Below are 19,804 nucleotides of genomic sequence, written 5' to 3'. Positions count from 1 at the left end.
GGCCCTAACTTTGACATTCCTACCTCAACTTCCTGAATTCTGGGATTAGAGATGTGAGCCACCACATCTGGCTGCCTTTTGCATTTTATATTTTTATGGTTCTTGTAACTCTGCATGGGTGAGACCACTATGCAATGTAGAATACACCTTTTTTTTTTTACTTTATTTTAAACTTTGTGTATGTTGCCTACGTGTATATGCACGTGCATCATGTGAGTGCCTAGTGCCAAAAGAAGTCAGAGTCCTGAAACTGGCGAAACCACATGAGCCAAACCATATGGGGGTGGGAGGTGAGCGCAGGGCTCTCAGTCACCGAGCCACCCTTCCAGCCCAGTTCTGACTTTAGAGGAAATCGATTGTTCATTAAATATCTTCAGTATGAGCTTTTGTTTAATTAGATGCTATTAGGATACACACACTAAGAGATAAATGCAAAAAATAAATAGAAGAAAATGCAAGGACTGAACACAGGAATTGAGAACTAAGAAGAACAGTTTGAAACCTAAGAAAAGTTGACAAAATTCTCATTTTCAGAAAACAAAGCAAAAAGATCACCATGAAAGATGAGGAAAGAAAACTAGTGGCAGCCTAGTCCTCTCAGGAGTGACCTCTGTCAGGTGCTGGGCTTCACTGGAGTCCCAGAGAGAGAACAGCCATACGAGCTTGGAAGGAATGCCCATCTGTCCCACCTCACAGAGGAATAAACACGACTGAGGAAAACAGCGCAGAAGACATGGGCTCTTCATCTATAGGAAACTGTTCCCAGCTTTGGGTTACCACCCAAACAGCTACACAGCGAGCTGTCCAGACAGGCCGTGCTATAATGACGGGTGGGTGTTTAAGTGAAGTTACTCTTGGGAATGTTTTACCAAATGAGGGCAGAAAAGGAAAGAAGACATGGAACCCGTGAATGCAGCTGTCTAAGCCTGGAGAAGGGAAAAGGGAACTCTCACAGAGGATTCTACACAGAAGCAAGGCCTCAAGGAAGTGTCGGGAGAAAACTGGGATTGGATGGGAGAGTTTTCAACAGTATATTAGAAATCTAAGCAACAAAAGAAAAAAAAAATCAAAGTACCAATTCCATGAAAACGTCTAAAAGTTCAAAAATGGTTTATAGTTATTCTAGCTTTACTAAGACTTCACATATTAATATAAGCAAGAGTATTGTTTACCTAAAGCACAGAAAGCAGGGGAGGTGTCTCAAGAGCACTAATGACTCACCAGGGAGTCACCCGATGAGGCCTAGAATGATCACTGGGGCGAGAGCAGCACAGGGCTGGAGAGGCGGCTCAGTGGCTCGGTGCCTGTCCTCTTGCAGACCTAGGTGTGGCTGCCAGCACCCACACCGGGCAGCACACAACCACCTGTAACTCCAGCTCCTGGGGATCCAACACTCTCTTCTGGCCTCCTTGGGCACCAGTACTGACAGACACAAGCCCCATACACAAACACACATAATTAAAAGAATCATTGTTGGGGCTGGAGAGATGGCTCAGCGGTTAAGAGCACTGACTGCTCTTCCAAAGGACCCGGTTCAGTTCCCAGCACCCACATGGCAGCTCACAACTGTCTGTAACTCCAAGATCTGACACCCTCAAACAGACATTTATGCAGGCATAACAGCAATGTATATACAATAAAAATAAATAATTAAAAAAATAATCATTGTTTTTGTTTTGAGACAGGATTTCTCTGTGTAGTCTTGGCTGTCCTAGACTCCCTTTGTAGACCAGGCTGGCCTCGAACTCACAGAGATCCACCTGATTCTGCCTCCCAAGTGCTGGGATTAAAGACATGCTCCACCACGCCTGGCTTAAAAAAAAAAATCTTTTTAAAAAGTAGTATTTTTAAAACAGTGAAAATGGCTGTTGCACAGATATGCTCCTGTGGGATGGAAAGAGGACATTTTATTTTATATAGTCTGTTCTAGATCACTACATAGGTATGTGTTTCAAAGTATTACAAAAAGATGCTCTTCTCATCCTTAGTGGTGACAGTTCCTTGGAGCTCTCCCTCCTGTGTGTGCCGGCCGCTCCGCCCTGATTACACTTCATGTTGTTTCATGTCCACTAAGGTGCCTGTCACACACTTCTTACCAACCAAGCACAGTACGACACTGTCACATGGTAGGGCCTGGGCACGTCTCTCCCCCATAACATCATGAGGAGCTATGGACTGTTCTGATTTCACAGCTTGACTGGGGTGAAAGGGGCTGGAATGTCACATGATCCAGTATATAGGCTGGCCCTGTGCCAGCACAGCCCCATTCACGTAACGCCAGTGACAAGGGGCTCGACATGTTGGGCAGACCGTCCGTGCCCATTTAGCTCTGCAGGCTAGGCTGGGTTTCTGACTGACAGCGGCAATCCCCCGATCTCTCCTCTTCCCATCTCCTGTTAGACCTCCTCCTTGTTCCGGCTGTGCCTCCGCGGATGATGCAGAAACCCTTTGCCGTCATTGCTCAGGTAGAGCCTGTCCGTGAGGGGATGGGCAATATGGGAAGGAGGCTGGGCTGCTTCTGTGGTCCAGGCTCATCGTCTATTAGTCTGCCCACTGATGTACTCTTTGGAAGGGTCAAGGTGTCAGTGTCACCCTGGTCCCCAAGTGAGCACAGACGCTGTTATTGGGCAGTGGTGGCCATTGGTTTTGTGGACAAAAGTTGTGCAGTTCAGCATCACCTTTCTGGACTAGTTCTTCCCTTCCTCCTGAGGAATTGCCAAGCTCTGATGGTGCTAGAGCTGACAGTGGTATAGAATTAATCCAGTCAAACTGCCTTCTTGGACCAGAGAGGAAGTGGAGGTCTGCAGGCCTGAGCTGTGTGCCCACACCAGGCTGAACCTGGTCAGACTGGAGAAAATGTTGGTCTCCAAGGACAGGACCCCTGGTTCTCAAGTGATTCAGAATGGTCCTGGCACTTAAGATCTAAAGACATCTTCGCTTAGTCTTCAGCTTCATTCCATCCTCTGGTGTGTACCTTCTCAGGGACCTCTGGCCATATTCTGGCTACTGCACAATAAACATCCCCCTCCCCCACCCGAGGACCATCATGGGTTCCTGGGCCTAAGTGCATCCTGACAGGTACTTGTAGGCATCAAATACCGCTTCTCGTGCCACCAGCCCTAGCTCTGCTGTCTAGCTTGGCTTTTCACTTCATGTCTCTGGACATGAGCTTCCAGGTCAGGGGTAGCTGCTGTGTGGGAGCTCTGGCCAAGGCTGGGCTCTCTAGCTCCTCACATGGACCCCCCTCCGTCCTGCACTAGCTCCTCACATGGACCCCCCTCCGTCCTGCACTAGCTCCTCACATGGACCCCCCTCCGTCCTACACTAGCTCCTCACATGGACCCCCCTCCGTCCTACACTAGCTCCTCACATGGACCCCCCTCCGTCCTGCACTAGCTCCTCACATGGACCCCCCTCCGTCCTACACTAGCTCCTCACATGGACCCCCCTCCATCCTGCACTAGCTCCTCACATGGACCCCCCTCCGTCCTACACTAGCTCCTCACATGGACCCCCCTCCGTCCTGCACTAGCTCCTCACATGGACCCCCCTCCGTCCTGCACTAGCTCCTCACATGGACCCCCCTCCGTCCTGCACTAGCTCCTCACATGGACCCCCCTCCGTCCTGCACTAGCTCCTCACATGGACCCCCCTCCGTCCTGCACTAGCTCCTCACATGGACCCCCCTCCGTCCTGCACTAGCTCCTCACATGGACCCCCCTCCGTCCTGCACTAGCTCCTCTGGCAATCTTTGTGGTTAGTCTAAGACTTGGGGCCACAGCACTGTGACTCCTGGGCTGCAGGGTAGAAAGTAGAGCCCCTCCTTCCACTGAGAAAACGTAGCACATGTGCCTGTGAGCTAAGCTGGCAGCAGTCATGTCCCTGAAGCCTCAAAGGGCAACAGGGGGCTCGGTCTCAGCCAAGTTCCCAGGTCAAGGCTTTGTCCAGTTGTGGCCTTGATCTGAAACAAATGAGTGGAAGGAAGAAGGGAGGGAGGGAAGGAAGACTGGGCCTATGCTCACCTTGACCACCTCAGATCTCTTCACGGGACCCGTGAGGTTTCTCTCAAGAGCTAGGCAGGTGGTCGGCAGCAGGAATGAGGGGCAGTGCTTGAGTGGGCTCTGAGGGAGGAGCTGATTCCTAGAACTCCGTCGTTGCTCAGGCCCAGAGGCAGAGGTGGGGAGCACGGGACTGTTTTAGAGAGGAACAGGGAACTGATGCCTCACTACACTGCTGCTGGGGGAAGTAGGCTGGGCACACTGGAAGTCTCAGGATCTGGCTCGCTCCATTCTGTGGAAGGCTGAATGCTGGCCCAGGGCTCAGGTGGCTGCCAGCCCCTCACTCACAGGCATGTTGATGTGGGCGCTAAGCAGGGGCACACTATGGCCTTCCCGGAGCACTAGCACCTAGGAAGGAGAAGACATGGCAGAGGGTGCACACTTTGACCAAATCTGTCCGTGCTGGCTCCCAGCCTATCTGCCAAAGGGACAGAAAGGCTCGGAGGCCTCTGCTGTGCTGACATACCCCACCACAGCCCACGGCCACCACAGTCTTGTCCACCCTTATCCTATTGTCTTCCCCAGGGTCCCGCTTGCCTCTCTGAAATCCTAACGGGCACCCTACCTTGATCATGTCTGAGATGCCCTTGTTACTGAGACTCTCCACAAAGGTCTCCAGTGGGTAACTGAGTCCTGGCACCAGCAAAGGGACCTGTTTGGAGGACAGAAATTAATCAGCTCTCAAAGTGCATGTAGCCAGACAGTGTTGGCAGATTCCAAAGCAGCTGTACCTCCCCCCTCAGTTGAGTCCCAGGACCCTTCAGCCTGAGCAGGGACGACCAGCCAGATCCAGGGAACAAGGTGCAGCAGGGAGGAGAAGTGCACGCCCAGGGCCCACGTGTGTCTGACGCCTACCAAGGCCAGGGCTGAATCCTCTCTACTCAGGGGTCTTGGTTATTGCTTCTCCCAACTTGAGGACACCTTGGGCCCTGAGAAAAACTAGGCTCTTGGCTTCTGGAGTGACTCAGGCAGAGAGTGGCTCCCTTCCTCTGGCAGGAACAGCTGGGAAGCACTGTGAGTTCTGCTGACCCCTGTCCTCCCTAACAGCATCGAGGGGCAGAGGAAGAACTCACTCTGCTATTTTCCAGCTCCTTCTGTGTGGCTCCCTGGGGTCTCTTTGGCTGGGAGAAAGGCAGGGGAGACAAGTGGCTGAGTCTGGTCCCACCCCCTTACTTCAACCTAACATTCGGGGTACCTCATCAGCCCCAGCCCTGACAGTTGGAGTCCATGTCAGCACCGAGACCCATCCAATACCTTGAAGAAGGCCCGGGGCAAGGCATAGAGTGCCTCATTGTACAGGAAGCAGACCTGCAGCCCCAGGACTGGCCGAGCCGTGGAGGTATTCTGCAAGTGAAGTGTGAGCTTAAAGATGGGGCCCAGGCCTTGAACCTGTGGAGAGAGTAGATGGAGAGGCCCTAAGGACCTACTGGCCTTGAACACCGAACACCACCACCTTGCCTGCTGTTTCCTCATCAAAGCCCTCAAGCTACCCTTCTCCAGTTCTCTCCATCTGCTTCTTACAGGGCACAGAAGCCCAGAGAGTGGACAGGATGGGCAAGGCACAGATGAGGGACGGTCTCGATGGAAGCTACTTAGCAAGCCAAATACAGTTGGCCTGGGGCTGCAGCTGTGCTCATCACTGACCCCAGGGTTTGGCTGCCTTCTACACTCATCCTATGGCTCAATGGTTTAAATGCCACCATCCACCCCCAATTTTAAGTGGACCCTTTCTTCTTCTGTATCTAGCCACTCTCCTCAGAAAAGAAACAACTGAAGCTGGGCATAGTGGCACACGCCTTTAACCCCAGCAAGTGGGAGGCAGAGGCAGGTGGATCTGAATCCAAGGCCAGCCTGGTCTGAGGAGTGTGTTCCAGGACAGCCAGGGCTACACAGAGAAACCTTGTCTTTCAGGGTGTGGGGAGAGAAAAGGAGTGATTAGAATACACACGGAGAAAACACACCCAGGCTCTCTTAGAACTGGTTGGGGCCCTGTGGGTCTTGAAGTTGCTTGTGTGTGTGTGTGTGTGTGTGTGTGTGTGTGTGTGTGTGTGTGTGTGTGTGTATACGTACATGTCCAGGTCACCTAGGTCAGGTTTACCCTTCCATGTACCAGGAAGTCTAATCCCTTAGGCTGCCCATACCAACAGAAGTCACTCTTTTCCTTGGTCTGTGGACAGGAGAATCTCCCCACATTCCTGGGAAGAGATGTCCTATCACAACTACTCTGTGCTTACACCCTCTGGCCTAGGGAGGGGTTTGTTTGAGGTACAGCATAGAACAGGACGACGTCCCCCTCAGTAGCCAGCCACGGAGGTGCTTACCACAGCATGCAGCTTGAGTGGCTCCCGGGCTGTAGTTGACATGGGGCTCAGGCTGGACTCCAGGGCCTGTACATATGCCCTGGCGGCCCGCAGGCGCAGCAGGTAGAGATCTGTCTGGAAGGTCCGGTGCATGGCTGCAGAGGGGGACACAAGGGCCGATGCAGTGGGAAGGGGAGAGTCCTCTTGCTCAGATTACATGAGAAGAAGGGAAAAGGCAGGCATGCCAGGCAGGGGCAAGTCAGAAGCTGGGAATACAGGGATTTGCTGTGGACCATGCCCACTTCCTCCCTCCTGGTTCCTACCACCTCACTGCTCACACAATCTCCATCCCTGCTCCTTCTGTCCAGCCCTCAGGCTGCTGTTCCCAGTGTCAAGGCTGCTCTTGGCCTTGGCCTTCTCACCCACCACCTTGTTCTCTGGATATTACAGGACCTGTCCAGACTTTGTCACCCCAAAGAGCATCAGCTTCCAGCTCCTAAAGGCTTCAGACTTGTTTTCAAATCCACATGGTAAGGCCCAGCTGTGCAGACACTCTTTGGTGCGTCCCCAGCAGTTTGTGGGTGCTCAGTCCTGCCTCTCGGTCATCTCCATCTGAGGGCCTATCCACCCCAAGCTCAACATAACGGCCTTGCCTCACTGCTCCCGTCCCACCATTACACCCCTGTCCCTAAGCCCCCTTGGTTCATCCCTTACCCCTAACCATTCACCAGGTGCAGATGACTCTTCTTCAAATCCAGTTCCAGAGCCACAGCACCCACTCTAATTGCCTTGGTGCTTTTTTGGGGGTGCGGTGGGATGGCTGTTGTTTTGGCTTTGAGTCAGGGTCTCACTATGTCGCCAAGGCTGATCATGAAACTTGACTGAACTTGATATCCTCTTTTCCACCTCCCAAGCGCTGGGATTATACATCACGAAGACAGCTTTACAATTTTCTTTACTAGAGTTTGTACATTTTCTTGTCATATTTCTAGGGATCTCTTTGCTTTTGTGAAGAGACTCTTTCCACATCATTTTTGCCAGTCAATATTGATAAATATTTTTTAAAATTAGGATTTTTAAATTTAGTTTAATTTAATTTTATGTTTGGTTTTTCAAAACAGGGTTTCTCTATGTAGCCTTGGCTGTCCTGGACTTACTTTGTAGACCAGGCTGGCCTCGAACTCCCAGTGATCTGCCTGCCTCTGCCTCCTGAGTGCTGGGATTAAAGGCATGCGCCACCACACCCAGCTTATTTTTAAGAATTTTATATCTAGTCATCTTATAAAATTTAATTCCCTACTGATTTTTTTTGACATTTTATGTATTTTTTTTCACTTACATGTTTTGTTGTTATTTTGTCTGATTTCTTTTTGAGACAAGGTCTCACGATGTGACTTTCCCTGACCTCAGACTCAGTCTCTGCCTCCCAAGTGCTAGGATTAAAGGCATGTGCTATCATAATGCCCCAGACAGTATACTTTACTCCCCTGCATGTGCTCCAGAAGCCCTTGAAAAAACATCTAGTACCTAACATGAAGCTGGCTAGGGGACTGAGCTCCCAAGGTAGGGGCGCCCAACTCAAGATACTTTGTGTACCTGGTGTCATTATAGCCAACAAATAAATGCATGAGCAGGAAACTTAACAGCGGAAGAATCCTGCTGACTCTACTTTTGAGAATGTCTGCATCTGGAAGTCACTGCTGGCACTCACCAGCAGCACCCTCTGGCCTTCCCTGATGGCCAAGGTCTCACTCATGCTCAAAGCACCCGTGGGGTGCCCCGTGTTCTTCCCTGGGTCTTACCTGTGCCGGCTTCCCGCTCTCGCAGGGTCTGATCCACATACAGCCGGGTCTTTCGGGGCACATTGAGTTTTGTGGTCTGTGCCAGTGGTGGGCCGACCTCACCTGTCCCTTCCACAAACACGGCTGTGCGCTTCAGGATCTTGATGATCAGCCCCCCACCTGAGAAGAGGGCAAAGCAAAGCCTGTCCATCCCCGTCCCACCACACACTCCCACTGTTCCCAAAACAATCACACTCGTGTACAGATATGTCTGCCTTTCTGACGAGACCCACTTCCTGAAAGGAAGTCTTTTTCTCCTGAAGGGACCCATGTATCATAGGATGGCCTTGAACTCCCTCTGTGGGGAACATGACCTTGAACTCCTGATCCACCTGCCTCCACCTTCCCAAGTGCTGCTGTTACAGCACACTCGGCTCTCAGCAGTCCCTTATCACTCGCTCATGCATTCACTCAGCTGCTGTTTACGAAGTGCTTTGATGCTCTCGGCACTGTGGTGGGTGCTGAGGGTGCAGGCAGGAGAGGCACAGCCTAACTGACATTAGCTCCTAGGCAGGAAAAGCCAACCTTCCAGAGGGCAGGTCCACAGGCCTGGCTTCCCACCCTCCTTCCCCACAGACTCTCACCCTCTTCGCTCCATCCCCGCTGTCCTTCCCAGATCTGAGTCCTCACCTCGAGTAGTCATGATGAGAGTGTTGTCCTCTCGCCCGTACCGGCCAAAGCAAAGGCTGGTTACTGCATCCTACATGAGAAACCAGCCGTTAGCTGGGAAAATATCTTGAGAAGGAAAGCAAGATAGGTTAAGGGAGAGCCCAGATGAAGGCTGAGACGGGTAAGACATGAGGAGACACTGCGGCAATGTCGCCGTGGACATAGTCTAAGGATTATTCATCTCCCTTCTGCTCTGATTGGCCCTGCTGAAGTTCTACACTAAACACCCCTCGCCCTCTTTTGGGGTGCCCTTCTAATAGGTCTCTTGGGCCACCTGATCTGTGTTCCACTGTGTCCTTGGTTGCCACTACTACCTTTCAAAACCACAAACCTCCAAAGGCTTTTCCTCTTCTTGGCGAGATATTTAAGGTCTTCCACATCATATTCCAGCCTGCCTTAACCAGTTTTCTCCTCTTTAGCTCTCCCCCTACCCTAAGGCCCAACCACTGCTTTCAGATTTTATATAGCAATCGTCAAGCCACTTAGATTTCTGTATCAAGAACTTTTGCCAGGGCTGGTGAGAGGGCTCAGAGGGTACGAGCACTCACTGTGGGGGTCTGACAACCTGAGCTCACTCACCAGAACCCAGGGAGGAAGGCGCCCATTTCTGAAACTTGTCCTCTGATTTCCACATGCTCACTCTAGCGCGCGCGCACACGCACACACACACACACACATATATATGTGTGTGTGTGTATGTATGTATGTATGTATATGTATATGTATATTTTTTAAAAAGAGCCCTGGAATTGGAAAGGTGGATCGGCAGTTAAAGGCACTGGCTGGTTGACCAGAGACCCGAGATCGGATTTCCAGCATCCACATGGTGGCCTGTAACCCCAGATCCAGGGGATCCTATGTCCTCTCCTCTTCCAGCCTCCATAGGAACTGTACACACATGATGCACAGATATGCTTACAAGCAAACAGCCATACACACAAAATCAATTAAAACAAAACAAAGCCGGGTGTGGTGGAACACACTTTTAATCCCAGCACTTGGGAGGCAGAGGCAGGTGGATCTGTGTGAGTTTGAGGCCAGCTTGGTCTACAGAGTGAGTTTCAGGACAGCCAGGGCTACACAGAGAAACCCTGTCTCAAAACAAAACAAAGCAAAAACCCAGTTCAATTGATTCTCTAATACCCAGTAGTTAGTCCTGAAATCATATACACACTAAATGGATGGATCAGATTGTAAAAGAGAGAGAGAGAGAGAAAAGGAAGAAAAGGAGAGAGAGAGAGAGAGGGAATAATGACTAAAAGAGAGACCACAGTTTTGAAGAGAGCAAAGATGGTGGGTCCATGCAAAGGGTTGGAGGGAGGAAAAGGAAAATGATTTAATTATACTAATATTACTAATAAAAAGCAGAGCATAGTGGCATAGGCCTTTAATCCCAGCACTCAGAAGGCAAAGGCAGGTGGATCTCTGTGAGTCAGAGGCCAACCTGGTCCATACAGTGAATTCCATCCAGGCCAGCTAGAGCTACACAGTGAGACTCTGTCTCAAAACAAACAAACAAGCAAAAAACCAACCAACCAAACAAAAAGAACTTTTATGTTCCTCAGCCTTTGTTCATGCTACTCCTGGTCTAGAATGTTCCTCTGCTTTGCCCCCTGCCAATGAGTCACGTGGCTCCTCTGCATTCTGGTGCTCTGCTCCCATCCGCTGTGCTCTCTTGTCTCTGGCCAGCTGTCACCACACATAAGCTCCCCGGAAACAAGGGCTTAGTTGTGTTTATCCCCCTCATGTGACAAATGCACATCATGAGACGCATCCCTCTGGGGTCAGGGGAGACAGTGAAGCAGCAGGGCTGGACAGGCGGGGACAGAGCAGATGAGGCCCACCTGGGCTAAGGAGCTACTGCAGTCAAGGGCTGCTGGAGGCAGGGCAGTCATTTCTCTGCAGGGGTGTTGCCACCAGTAAGTTGGCCATGAGCCAGTAAATAAACCCACCCCATCCACATGCAGATAGCCCTAATTAAATACAGTGGGTTATTTAAAAAAAAAAAAATAGAAGGGAGACCTCTTGAGAAAAGGGGTGTCAGAGGGAGACCTCTTGAGAAAAGGGGTGTCAGAGGGAATTGGAGGGGGTGAGAGGGGAAAGTGGGTGAGTGAGATCAACTACGCACATGTATGACACTTTCAAAGACTAAACAAAAGAGGAAGAAGAAAAAATAGAGCCCGAGTAAGGAAGAGCCAGCAACAAATGCTGGAGATATGCTCACCGGGGCACGAATGACATTAAGCAAGGCCTTGTCACGGTAAATTCGGACTTCCCCATTGGCCAGAGCAGCCATGACAGCTTGCAGGCCCCGGGATCGCTGTTCCAGTAGGTTCATGGTCAGGATGGCTGCAGGCATCTGCACTGTCCACAGCTTCTTACCCTGGCAAGAAAGCAGCCAGTGTCTGCAGGGACCTCAGGCCTTCCCGTGGAAAGAAGGCGTGGCTGGAGTGACACAGAACGGAAAGCAATGGGTTTGTGGGGCAGACGGCGTGAGGGGTGGGGACTGCCAGAGACCACACCTTGTGGGTGAAGCCATGCAGACTCTCCTGGGTGCTGCCCACCACCAGGATCTTGTGGATGTGGACCAAGCCCACAGGCTGGGCGCTCAACTCAATGCAGTACTTGGGGTGTTTGGAGTCTCTGTAGAATAAAGACACAATCCCTTTACCCAGAGAAGCCTTGCCTCCATCTGCCTGGCTGGCCCATGACTTGTAAGCCCCCAAGATTAACCTGAAAGCATCCTTGGTCCTAAGTAGATGATGGGATTACTTCTCCATCTATCACTTAGTAGATGTGTGACCTCGGATTACACCAAATTATGTCTTCCTACTGTCCCCTCCTGGGATTTCAGAGTACCTTAGTGTGGCCTAGCCAGTGCTACAGGCCTCGGGAAAAGAATGGCACATTTACTTTGATTTCACCTTCAGTTTTCTGGTTTCTCAATCATAGCTTTCCTTTGCCAGAGAGTGGGATGTGATTTCTGTCTTTCAACCATAGGCTGTGACTCACGTTCTCCAGTGTAATGACTGCGTTTCACATGGTCTGGGGTCTAGGATTTCTCCCTTCTTAACCTTCCAAATGCTGGGGCTGCAGGTGCATGCCCCCGTCAAGCCACCACCACAGGTGATGCTTCTTCCCCGCTGAGCCTCCATTTCTCCTCTGTAAGTACTCATCTAACTTACAATATATTTAATATACGTCTTCCCCATGAAGGCAGGAACCATATTTATAACACCCCACTTACCAGGGAATCTCCAACACTCTGGACAGTGCTGAACGGGTAGCAGATGCTCAATGTCTTGAGTTAAAGACTGTATGGAGGGCCAGAGAAATGGCTCGGAGGGCAAGAGCACTGACTGCCCATTCAAAAGACCCAGGTTTGATTCCCAGCATCCATCCATATCATGGCTCAGAGTCATCTGAAAATCCAGTCCTAGGGGGCTGATGACCTCCTCTAGCCTCTGTAGGTATCACATGCATGTGGTATACAGACATGCACATGGGCAAAATACTCATAAACAAAATAATTTAACCGAGTCATGGCACGCCTGTAATGCCAGCATTTGGGAGGCAGAGGCAGGCAGATCTCTATGAGTTCAAAGTCAACCTGGTCTGTAGAGCAAGTTCCAGGATAGCCAGGGCTACACAGAGAAACCCTGTGTCAAACAAACAAACAAAGCTGTCTGGAATATCAAACTAACGCATGAATTCCATACATTATAAAACCCAAGAGATTAAATGCTTCCTCCGCCTTCTGACTGCACTGCTTGTGTATCACGGCCATCATGCAGGCTCTCCCCTCACCAGCCTCCTCCTTCCTTCCACCCTCACCAATTCAACCTCCTTTACAAAATTCTCATTTCTTTTCAATCCCCAATCCCAGCACCCAAACCTCCTGCTCCTCTTGCAAGCCTCTGAATCCACGAGGTCTCTGAGGTCACAGCTGTAGGTAGCTACCTTCTCAGGATATAGATGCTCCCATTTCGGCAGGCAGCAGTCAGCCGGAACTCCACATCAAACTGGCCGGAAACCTCGAGGAAGACAGGAACACTGGGCAGGCTCATCTGCAGAGAAAAGGCCCAAACCTACTGACCATAGTTGGAAGAAACTGTTAATTCTTGACTAAAATCCTGATCTCTTCATTCACTTCCTACTGGTCACAGCTTAAATTCCTACGCAGCTTTAAGTCTATACCATTTGGCTAAACTCTGTCACCTCCAGGAAGGGATGAGAATTATTTAAGTAGACATTCAAAGGTGTTTGAACAAGGAAGGCCACTGTAGCAGCATGAATAATGTGAAAACAGTTAAGTAGTCACCCGGTGGCAAGGTAAATACATCCACATATGCACTTACATGTATGTCTACATAGACAGTGGCTATGTGGGGCCTTTAAAAGGCCTGGTGTGCAGCTGGGAGTGTTAGTACAGACCATAATATCAGCACTGGGGAGAGGGAGGCAGGATGATCACAAGTTCAAGGCTATCCTGGGCTACAGTGCATAAAGCAAAGCATAACAATAAAAAGGCTGACACGGTTTTGTGAACATGGGAAGACACTAATGTCATACAGTGACGTGAAAAGAGCAAACTATTGGATTCTGCACACGAGCCTGTTCATCTAAGGGCACATGTGGCACTTCACTTTCAACTTAACAAACCGAGGTTCCCTGTGAGGAGTTTAGGTGAGGCACTCTCCAGGTCAGGTTGGCCTGTGGGCAGACAGACGTCTTGGTTGTTAATTGAGGGGTCAAGGCACACCTTGTGAGTGGGCCTGAACTGTGAGTGCAGAGAGCCAGCTGCCGAGTAAGCACGAGCCTGCAGGCAGCGTGCGTGTGCTCCTTCCCTCTGTCTAGACTGGGGATGTGACGTGACTAGCTGCCTGAGTTCCTGCCACGACTCCAGTGAAATGACAGACTGTGACCTGGAGTTGTAATTCAACCGAGCCCATTCCTCCCTGAGCTGCTCTTGGTCAGGGAATTTTATCACAGCAGCAGAAATGAAACTAGAGACATACCTGTATATAAAACGATAAAGCTTAAATCGAGCTAGAAAACCAATGCGCACATGAAAACACCTGAAGGATCCATGCTAACGCTTTACACTAGGTTTAGTAGCAGTGAGCTTCGGGGACAGCTCTCCTCTTCCTTATGCTTAGCTACACTCTCACAGTTTTCTTCAGTGAACGGCTACTACTGCCCGCGCTGAGAGAGCACGGGGGTGGGGGGTGGGGTGGGGGGGGCGGGAATGCGCCTGGACCTTGTGTGCGGCCAGGGGGAGCCCCGATACTGACCTTGGCCAAAACGGTGAAGGCCTCAGGGTCAAGCACCAGGAGTTCCTTGTTCTCGGTGCCTAGCACCAGACAGGACACTGCGTCCTCATCAGCCAGGTTCTTCTTCAGGGTGGTCATGGTGGTGATGACTGTCTGCAGGAGCCCCACCATGTCCCAGGCACCCCAGAACCACAGGAGAGGAGGGGGAGGGCGAGAGAGGAGTGAACCTGAGAGGCCTGAACATTGATGGCAAAGGGGTTTTTGCAACAAACCTAACTTTTTTGTTTCTTCAGTTGGTTTTCTGAGACAGGGTTTCTCTGTGTAGCCCTAGCTGTCCTGGACTTTGTAGACCAGGCTGGCCTCGAACTCACATCAATCCACCTGCCTCTGCCTCCCAAGTGCTGAGATTAAAGGTGTGCGCCACCACGCCCAGCCAAACCTAACTTTTTCACAGTAAGTTTTGTCCAGTCCACCTATGAGCTATTTGTATAGTCAAAACCAACATTTAAGAGCTGGGTATGGCTCACACCTGTAGTCCCAGGATTAGGGAAGCAGAGGCAGGAGGATTGCTCCATGTTCAAGGCCAGTTTGGCTTAAAAATCCAGTTCCAAGCCAGCCAGACCTACTTAGCAAGACCTTGCTTCCCCTCCCCCCAAAAAACACACACAAAACAAACAAACAAACAAAAACCTCAAAAAATAAAAATAAAAAACAAAAACAAAGATAAAGACCAAAACTAGGGGCTGGCAAGATGGCTCAGCAGTTAAGAGCACTGTTCTTGTGGAGGTCCTGTAATCCCAGCACTTGGGAGACAGAGGGACAAAGGCCCGACAGCCTGGTCTACAAAAGCAAGCCAAGGCTACACAGAGAAACCCTGTCTCAGGGAAAAAAAAAAAAAGCAATCAGCTAAATCAAATAAATGAAAGAAATCACAAATAACCAATTAAGTAATTAATGAACTACTAAAGTTCTCAAAGGCTATTTAGGGCTCAAAATGTTACTCAAGGGAAGCAGTATAAAAAGCACAAGTATGAGGGAAATGCACAGAAAGGTAAGAAGTGGGTATCTGTAGGTCATGAAATCATCCTTGTATTTCTCTTTATTTCTGAATATTCTGTAATAAGAATGTAATTATCCTTACCCTCAAGAAAATAAGTTTGATAGTATTATGTCATAGCTGTTTCATAGCCCTCCTGTTAACTAGAAATGTAGCATGCACCTGCTTTGAGACTCTAGACATGCAGTGTGGCTGGAAGGAAGCCTGCAGATGCCACTGGCCAGGGCTGATGTTAGGATTAACTGCTGATTACGTGGCCTTTTTTTTTTTTTTTAATGTAAATGTTTGGAGTTGGGGCTATACTTCTGTTGTCTGGCAAGTAGGAGCTGAGTTTGATCCTCAGATTCCATGCAAGAAATGCCAGGTATGGTGACATGTCCCTGTAATGCCAGCGCTGGGAGGCAAAGACAGATGGATCCCTAGGGCTTCCTGGTCAGCTAGTGTAGGGTAATTGGTGAGCTTTATGCCAAGAGAGACTTTATCCCAAAGAAGATGGATGGCATTCCTAAGGATGACACCTGAGGTCATCCTCTGGCCTCCACACTCATGTGCACGTGCACAAACACACACACACACACACACACACACACACACACACACACACACACACACACACACACCTATGCATACATGAACATACACAATTTAAAAATGTAAGCACCTTTATAGGGCAATAAAAACAAAGGGCATTTTACCTGGCGCTTTATAACCTTGGACTTGTGCTGGTTCACAAACGCCTCCATTTCACTCAGCTCCAGCTGCAGAAACCTGCACACACACACAACTAGCACCAGCGTGCCATGGCCCAGGTGCCCCAGGTGCCCCAGGTGCCAGCCACAGACGCCCCCTCCACCCTGCGGCCGCAGACTCCTACCTGAGTGACTGCACAGACAAAGGCACCTCTGCCTTCTCCCTGCAATGAGAGTGGCGACATGGCGGGTTTGGGAGGGGTCAAAGGCAGGAGAGGAGAGGAATGTGGGAGGTGGGCTCTCACCTGATGCCCTCCAGCATCTCTTTCAGGGTCAATGGGTCGATCTGGTCCTGGGTCAACATGGGGAGAAGGAAGAAAATCTGTGAGCTCTAGCAGCCGTGTCCTCAGCCAGCTCGCTACATCCATACTTGGGGACAAGCGGCAGGCCTTCCTCTCCGCTTTCTTCCCAGTGGCCTGTCGTTGAACCCCACGTCCAAGATGTTGATCATGATCAGGATCATGTTCATGCCTATCATCCTCTATTGCGTCCCCGAGGTATCCCTACTCGCCAAGGTCATCCCCACCAACTTTGGGGAGCCTCTCCCTTCCTCTAGTCCCCCCAACACACAGGTAGGCGGGGATGTGGCGAGTGCAGAGGGTCCTTTGGCTTCTGCTCTCTCAGCAGCTGCCACCTTTGCACTCTTGTTCCCTGTGTCACTTACCTCTTTGGCTTGGTTCCAAAGGTCTTGTTCCAAGGGGTTTGGAGGGAGCTGCGGCAGGGTGAATTTGAAGTAGGGTCTAAGGTTCTTATATACATAGACACAAGGTCCCGAAGCAAGCGCTAGGGCAGGGGTCCTGGGCTCATGCGGCTCCATGAGGAAGGTGGCAGCAGAGGCCGGCAGGGCAGGCAGCGGGCTTTCTGTCAGCACTGTTGGGCCTTTGAGCACCTTCAGGCGGGGCTGCTGCCCACTAGGGCCCAGGTCTCCCACCACCAGCTGCAGGAGAGGACACAGTTCAGCACAAACGGTTACCTTCTTTACTGACTTCTTCTTAGGCTCAGCCTTCTGCCTGGCGCCTGCGGGTCTACCTCACATTCACAAAGGCTCAGAAGAGGCATCCCCTGAGGAGAGCTACCTAACCATTCTGAGCTCAGGCTTCCCTCTTGCAAAGTGGGACCGCCCACCTCACGGCAGCTGGAGATAATCCAATCAAATCCTGAATTGTGGTGCCTGGTTACTGCTCAGGGGCAGATGAGGGGGTTTGTCTTTCAGTATTCACTCGCTTTCTTTTCCTGTGGTGGAGACTGAACCCAGAGCTTTGTGCATAGTTGAAATATTCTTCCCTGTTATGAGCCGAAGATATATTTATCTTAAATCGAATTTTTACTAAGGAAAATTTCCAAATATAAAGAAAAGTAGAGAGAAAAGTATTATAGACCTCCATAACCAGCGTCTATAATTACCAGCCTCTTGATAAACTATGTCCTCTTGAGAAACAGAAAAAACAAACAAAAACAAAAACCAACTCATGTCCCTGAGTTTTGTTTCCCTTCATACTCTAAATTACATATATTTATATGTGTGTGGGGGTCATCCATGCCCCAGCACATGTGTTGTATGTAGGTCGGAGGGCAACCTGAAGGAGTTGGGTCTCTCCTTCTACCCCACGCGTTTAGGGGATTGAGTTCAGGTCATCAGCCTTAGCAGCAGGCACCTTTGCCCCAGGAGACGCTAATGCCCACTGCCAATCAAGGTATTTTCCCTTGCGCCAAAGAAGCAATGCCACAGCATTTAAACTAGGGGGCTGTTCACTCACCTCGGCAGCACATTTACTAAAGTTTGGATGAATAGAAAATATATTAACATAGATGGTCTCTACTCAAAGATGACACACAGAAACCAGGCATGCTGGCCCACACCTTTAATCCCAGCACTTGGGAGGCAGAGACAGGTGAGTCGGAGGCCAGCCTGGATCCCTGGACTACATAGTGGGTTCCAGCACAGCCAGAAAGGAGAAAAAAAAAAAAAAGACACACAGCTTTGTCAATCATTGCACATTTTAAGCCCATTATTTTGTATGATAAACTAAAAAATTGAGGAAAAACAATTAGATATAAAGAACTGGGGCCTGAGGTGGGTAAAGGTGTCTGCTGACTTTAGTTCAAGCTCTGGAATCCACACGGCAGAGAACTGAATCTCAAAAGTTGTCACCTGACCTCCACACTTCATGTGTGTCCCCCCCCCACACTAAATAAATAAATCCCAAAATTAATTTTGTTGCTAATTTTGTTTTGGGATGGGGGTCATTTTGTTTGTTTTTGTTTTTGATGCAGGGTCTCACTATATGTAGCCCTGGCTGGCCTTGAACTTGACAGTCCAGCCTCAGACTCATAGACCTGCCTGTTTCTGTTGTCCAAGTGCTGCAATTTAAGGCATTCTCCACCACTCCCGGCCCTCAAATTAATTTTTAGAGAATCATATGTGTTGGTATTATAAAACTATAACATTTTGTTGTTTTATTTCTGTAGACCATATCACAAAAATTAATATTCACTTTCCGAATTAAAAAGGAATTCCATGGTTGGAGAGATGGCTCAGCAGTTAAAAGCACTGGCTGCCCTTCCTGAGGATCCTGGTTCAATTCTCGCGCCCACAGGGCAGCTCTCAACTGTCTGTAACGCCAGTTCTAAGGGATCTGACACCCTCCCACAAGCATGCATGCAAGCAAAACACCAATACACATACAATGAAAATAAATAAATCATTAAAAGAACGTAGCTCTAACTAAATGTGCCTTTTCGTACTAGTGAGTTCCAGAGCATGTCGCAAATCGTTTTCCCCACTCAACTTTCTGATTGCCTACCTTGTACTCCCCGTCGCCGTGCAAATCGGCCAGAGCTAGAAAACACAAGAGGGTCGTGCATGAGTCTCAGAATTCCAAAGGTTTCTCCATGGAACCCTTACCTGATCCTCCCATTCCCCCTAGAACCCAGCGTTCCTGGGTCTGGTGACTCACCTAGGCAGGAGGAGAAGGTGTGGATGTTCGCCATAGGGTCGTAGTGTGCGTCCAGCCATTTCGAATTGGTTTCGTTGCTGCGAGGCAAAGGAGGAGAAGACAGTTGGAAAGTGAGTCCCACGGGAAAGGAAGAAAGCTCCGAGAGAGATGATGCGTAAGACTGAGAGCACGGAGCTCGGAAGGGAAAGAATAATGCCGTAAATCTGAATCTGGTCTCAACTGGCGCCTAGAGTAACCAGCCAAGCACATACACAGACACTTCTTGGTCATCGGCTTCCGTATCTGATTTCTAAAGGGCCCTTCCAGAACTTCCAGCGCTGACTGAAAGCACGAGCCCGGGACCTGGCACCCAGGAGCCATCTGCGGGAAAGGAAACAGTGAGGGCTCGGGAACTTCACCTCTCAACTCGCCCGCTGTCAGAATCCGCTGAAGACGCTGCAGCCATCTTCTCTGGCGTCACCCTGGCAACCAGCTCAGCCGTCGCGCAACGCCCAATAGAATCCGGGCATCCGAAAGCACAGGAACAAACGTTCCGGAATTGAAATTGTCCCAGCTCGGACCAAATAATAGCCAGTTTTCTTTCCGGTTTCTGCATCTAAAACAGGAACTTTGGCTTCGAGGCTTGGGGAGGCACTTTTTTAAGGGGCTAATATAACCAAGAAAATTTGCCTCAATGTCCCTGTCCTTTCTGACTGTCTTCTGTAGAGGTCCAGGTTGAGAAGCAAATTAAAGGACAGGATCTCAAGTTAGTGCGTTCTAATTCTTAAGCTCGCGACATATTTTAAAGTACGAGAATGCTTGCCGCTCTAGCAGAGGACTCGGGATCGATTCTCAGCACCCAGATGGCAGCTCACAATTTTGTAACTCTAGTTCCAGAGGATCTGATGCTGCCTTCTGGCC

The 19,804-nt window shown here is 49.9% G+C and overlaps 1 protein-coding gene across 3 annotated transcripts; it reads right to left on the bottom strand.

The window, feature by feature from the left end:
- Positions 1-3,612: 3,612 nt before the first annotated feature.
- On the bottom strand, positions 3,613-19,381 carry BBS1 (Bardet-Biedl syndrome 1). Of its 3 annotated transcripts, XM_084770286.1 has the most exons (17): positions 19,303-19,381; positions 18,905-18,981; positions 18,752-18,786; positions 16,612-16,884; positions 16,193-16,239; positions 16,073-16,111; positions 15,894-15,966; positions 14,163-14,294; positions 12,829-12,935; positions 11,391-11,511; positions 11,093-11,251; positions 8,830-8,899; positions 8,161-8,319; positions 6,380-6,513; positions 5,313-5,447; positions 4,624-4,710; positions 3,613-4,406 (listed from the first exon to the last, which is right to left on the bottom strand). In XM_084770286.1, exons 1-17 carry the CDS (start codon positions 19,347-19,349, stop codon positions 4,320-4,322), a joined length of 1,782 nt encoding a protein of 593 aa, XP_084626412.1. In that variant the 5' UTR covers positions 19,350-19,381; the 3' UTR covers positions 3,613-4,319. The 3 variants fall into 3 exon arrangements, with proteins under 3 accessions (XP_084626412.1, XP_084626414.1, XP_084626413.1); XM_084770288.1 differs by lacking the exon at positions 14,163-14,294; XM_084770287.1 differs by lacking the exons at positions 3,613-4,406; positions 4,624-4,710 and adding an exon at positions 4,777-5,179.
- Between the last annotated feature and the right edge of the window lie 423 nt (positions 19,382-19,804).

This window comes from Acomys minous (genome assembly GCF_964271855.1).
Source record: "Acomys minous genome assembly, chromosome: 2".
In the NCBI taxonomy this organism is placed as follows: Eukaryota; Metazoa; Chordata; class Mammalia; order Rodentia; family Muridae; genus Acomys; species Acomys minous.
The sequence above is the reverse complement of the archived record's forward strand: the minus strand, read 5'-3'. Positions and strand labels throughout refer to the sequence as shown.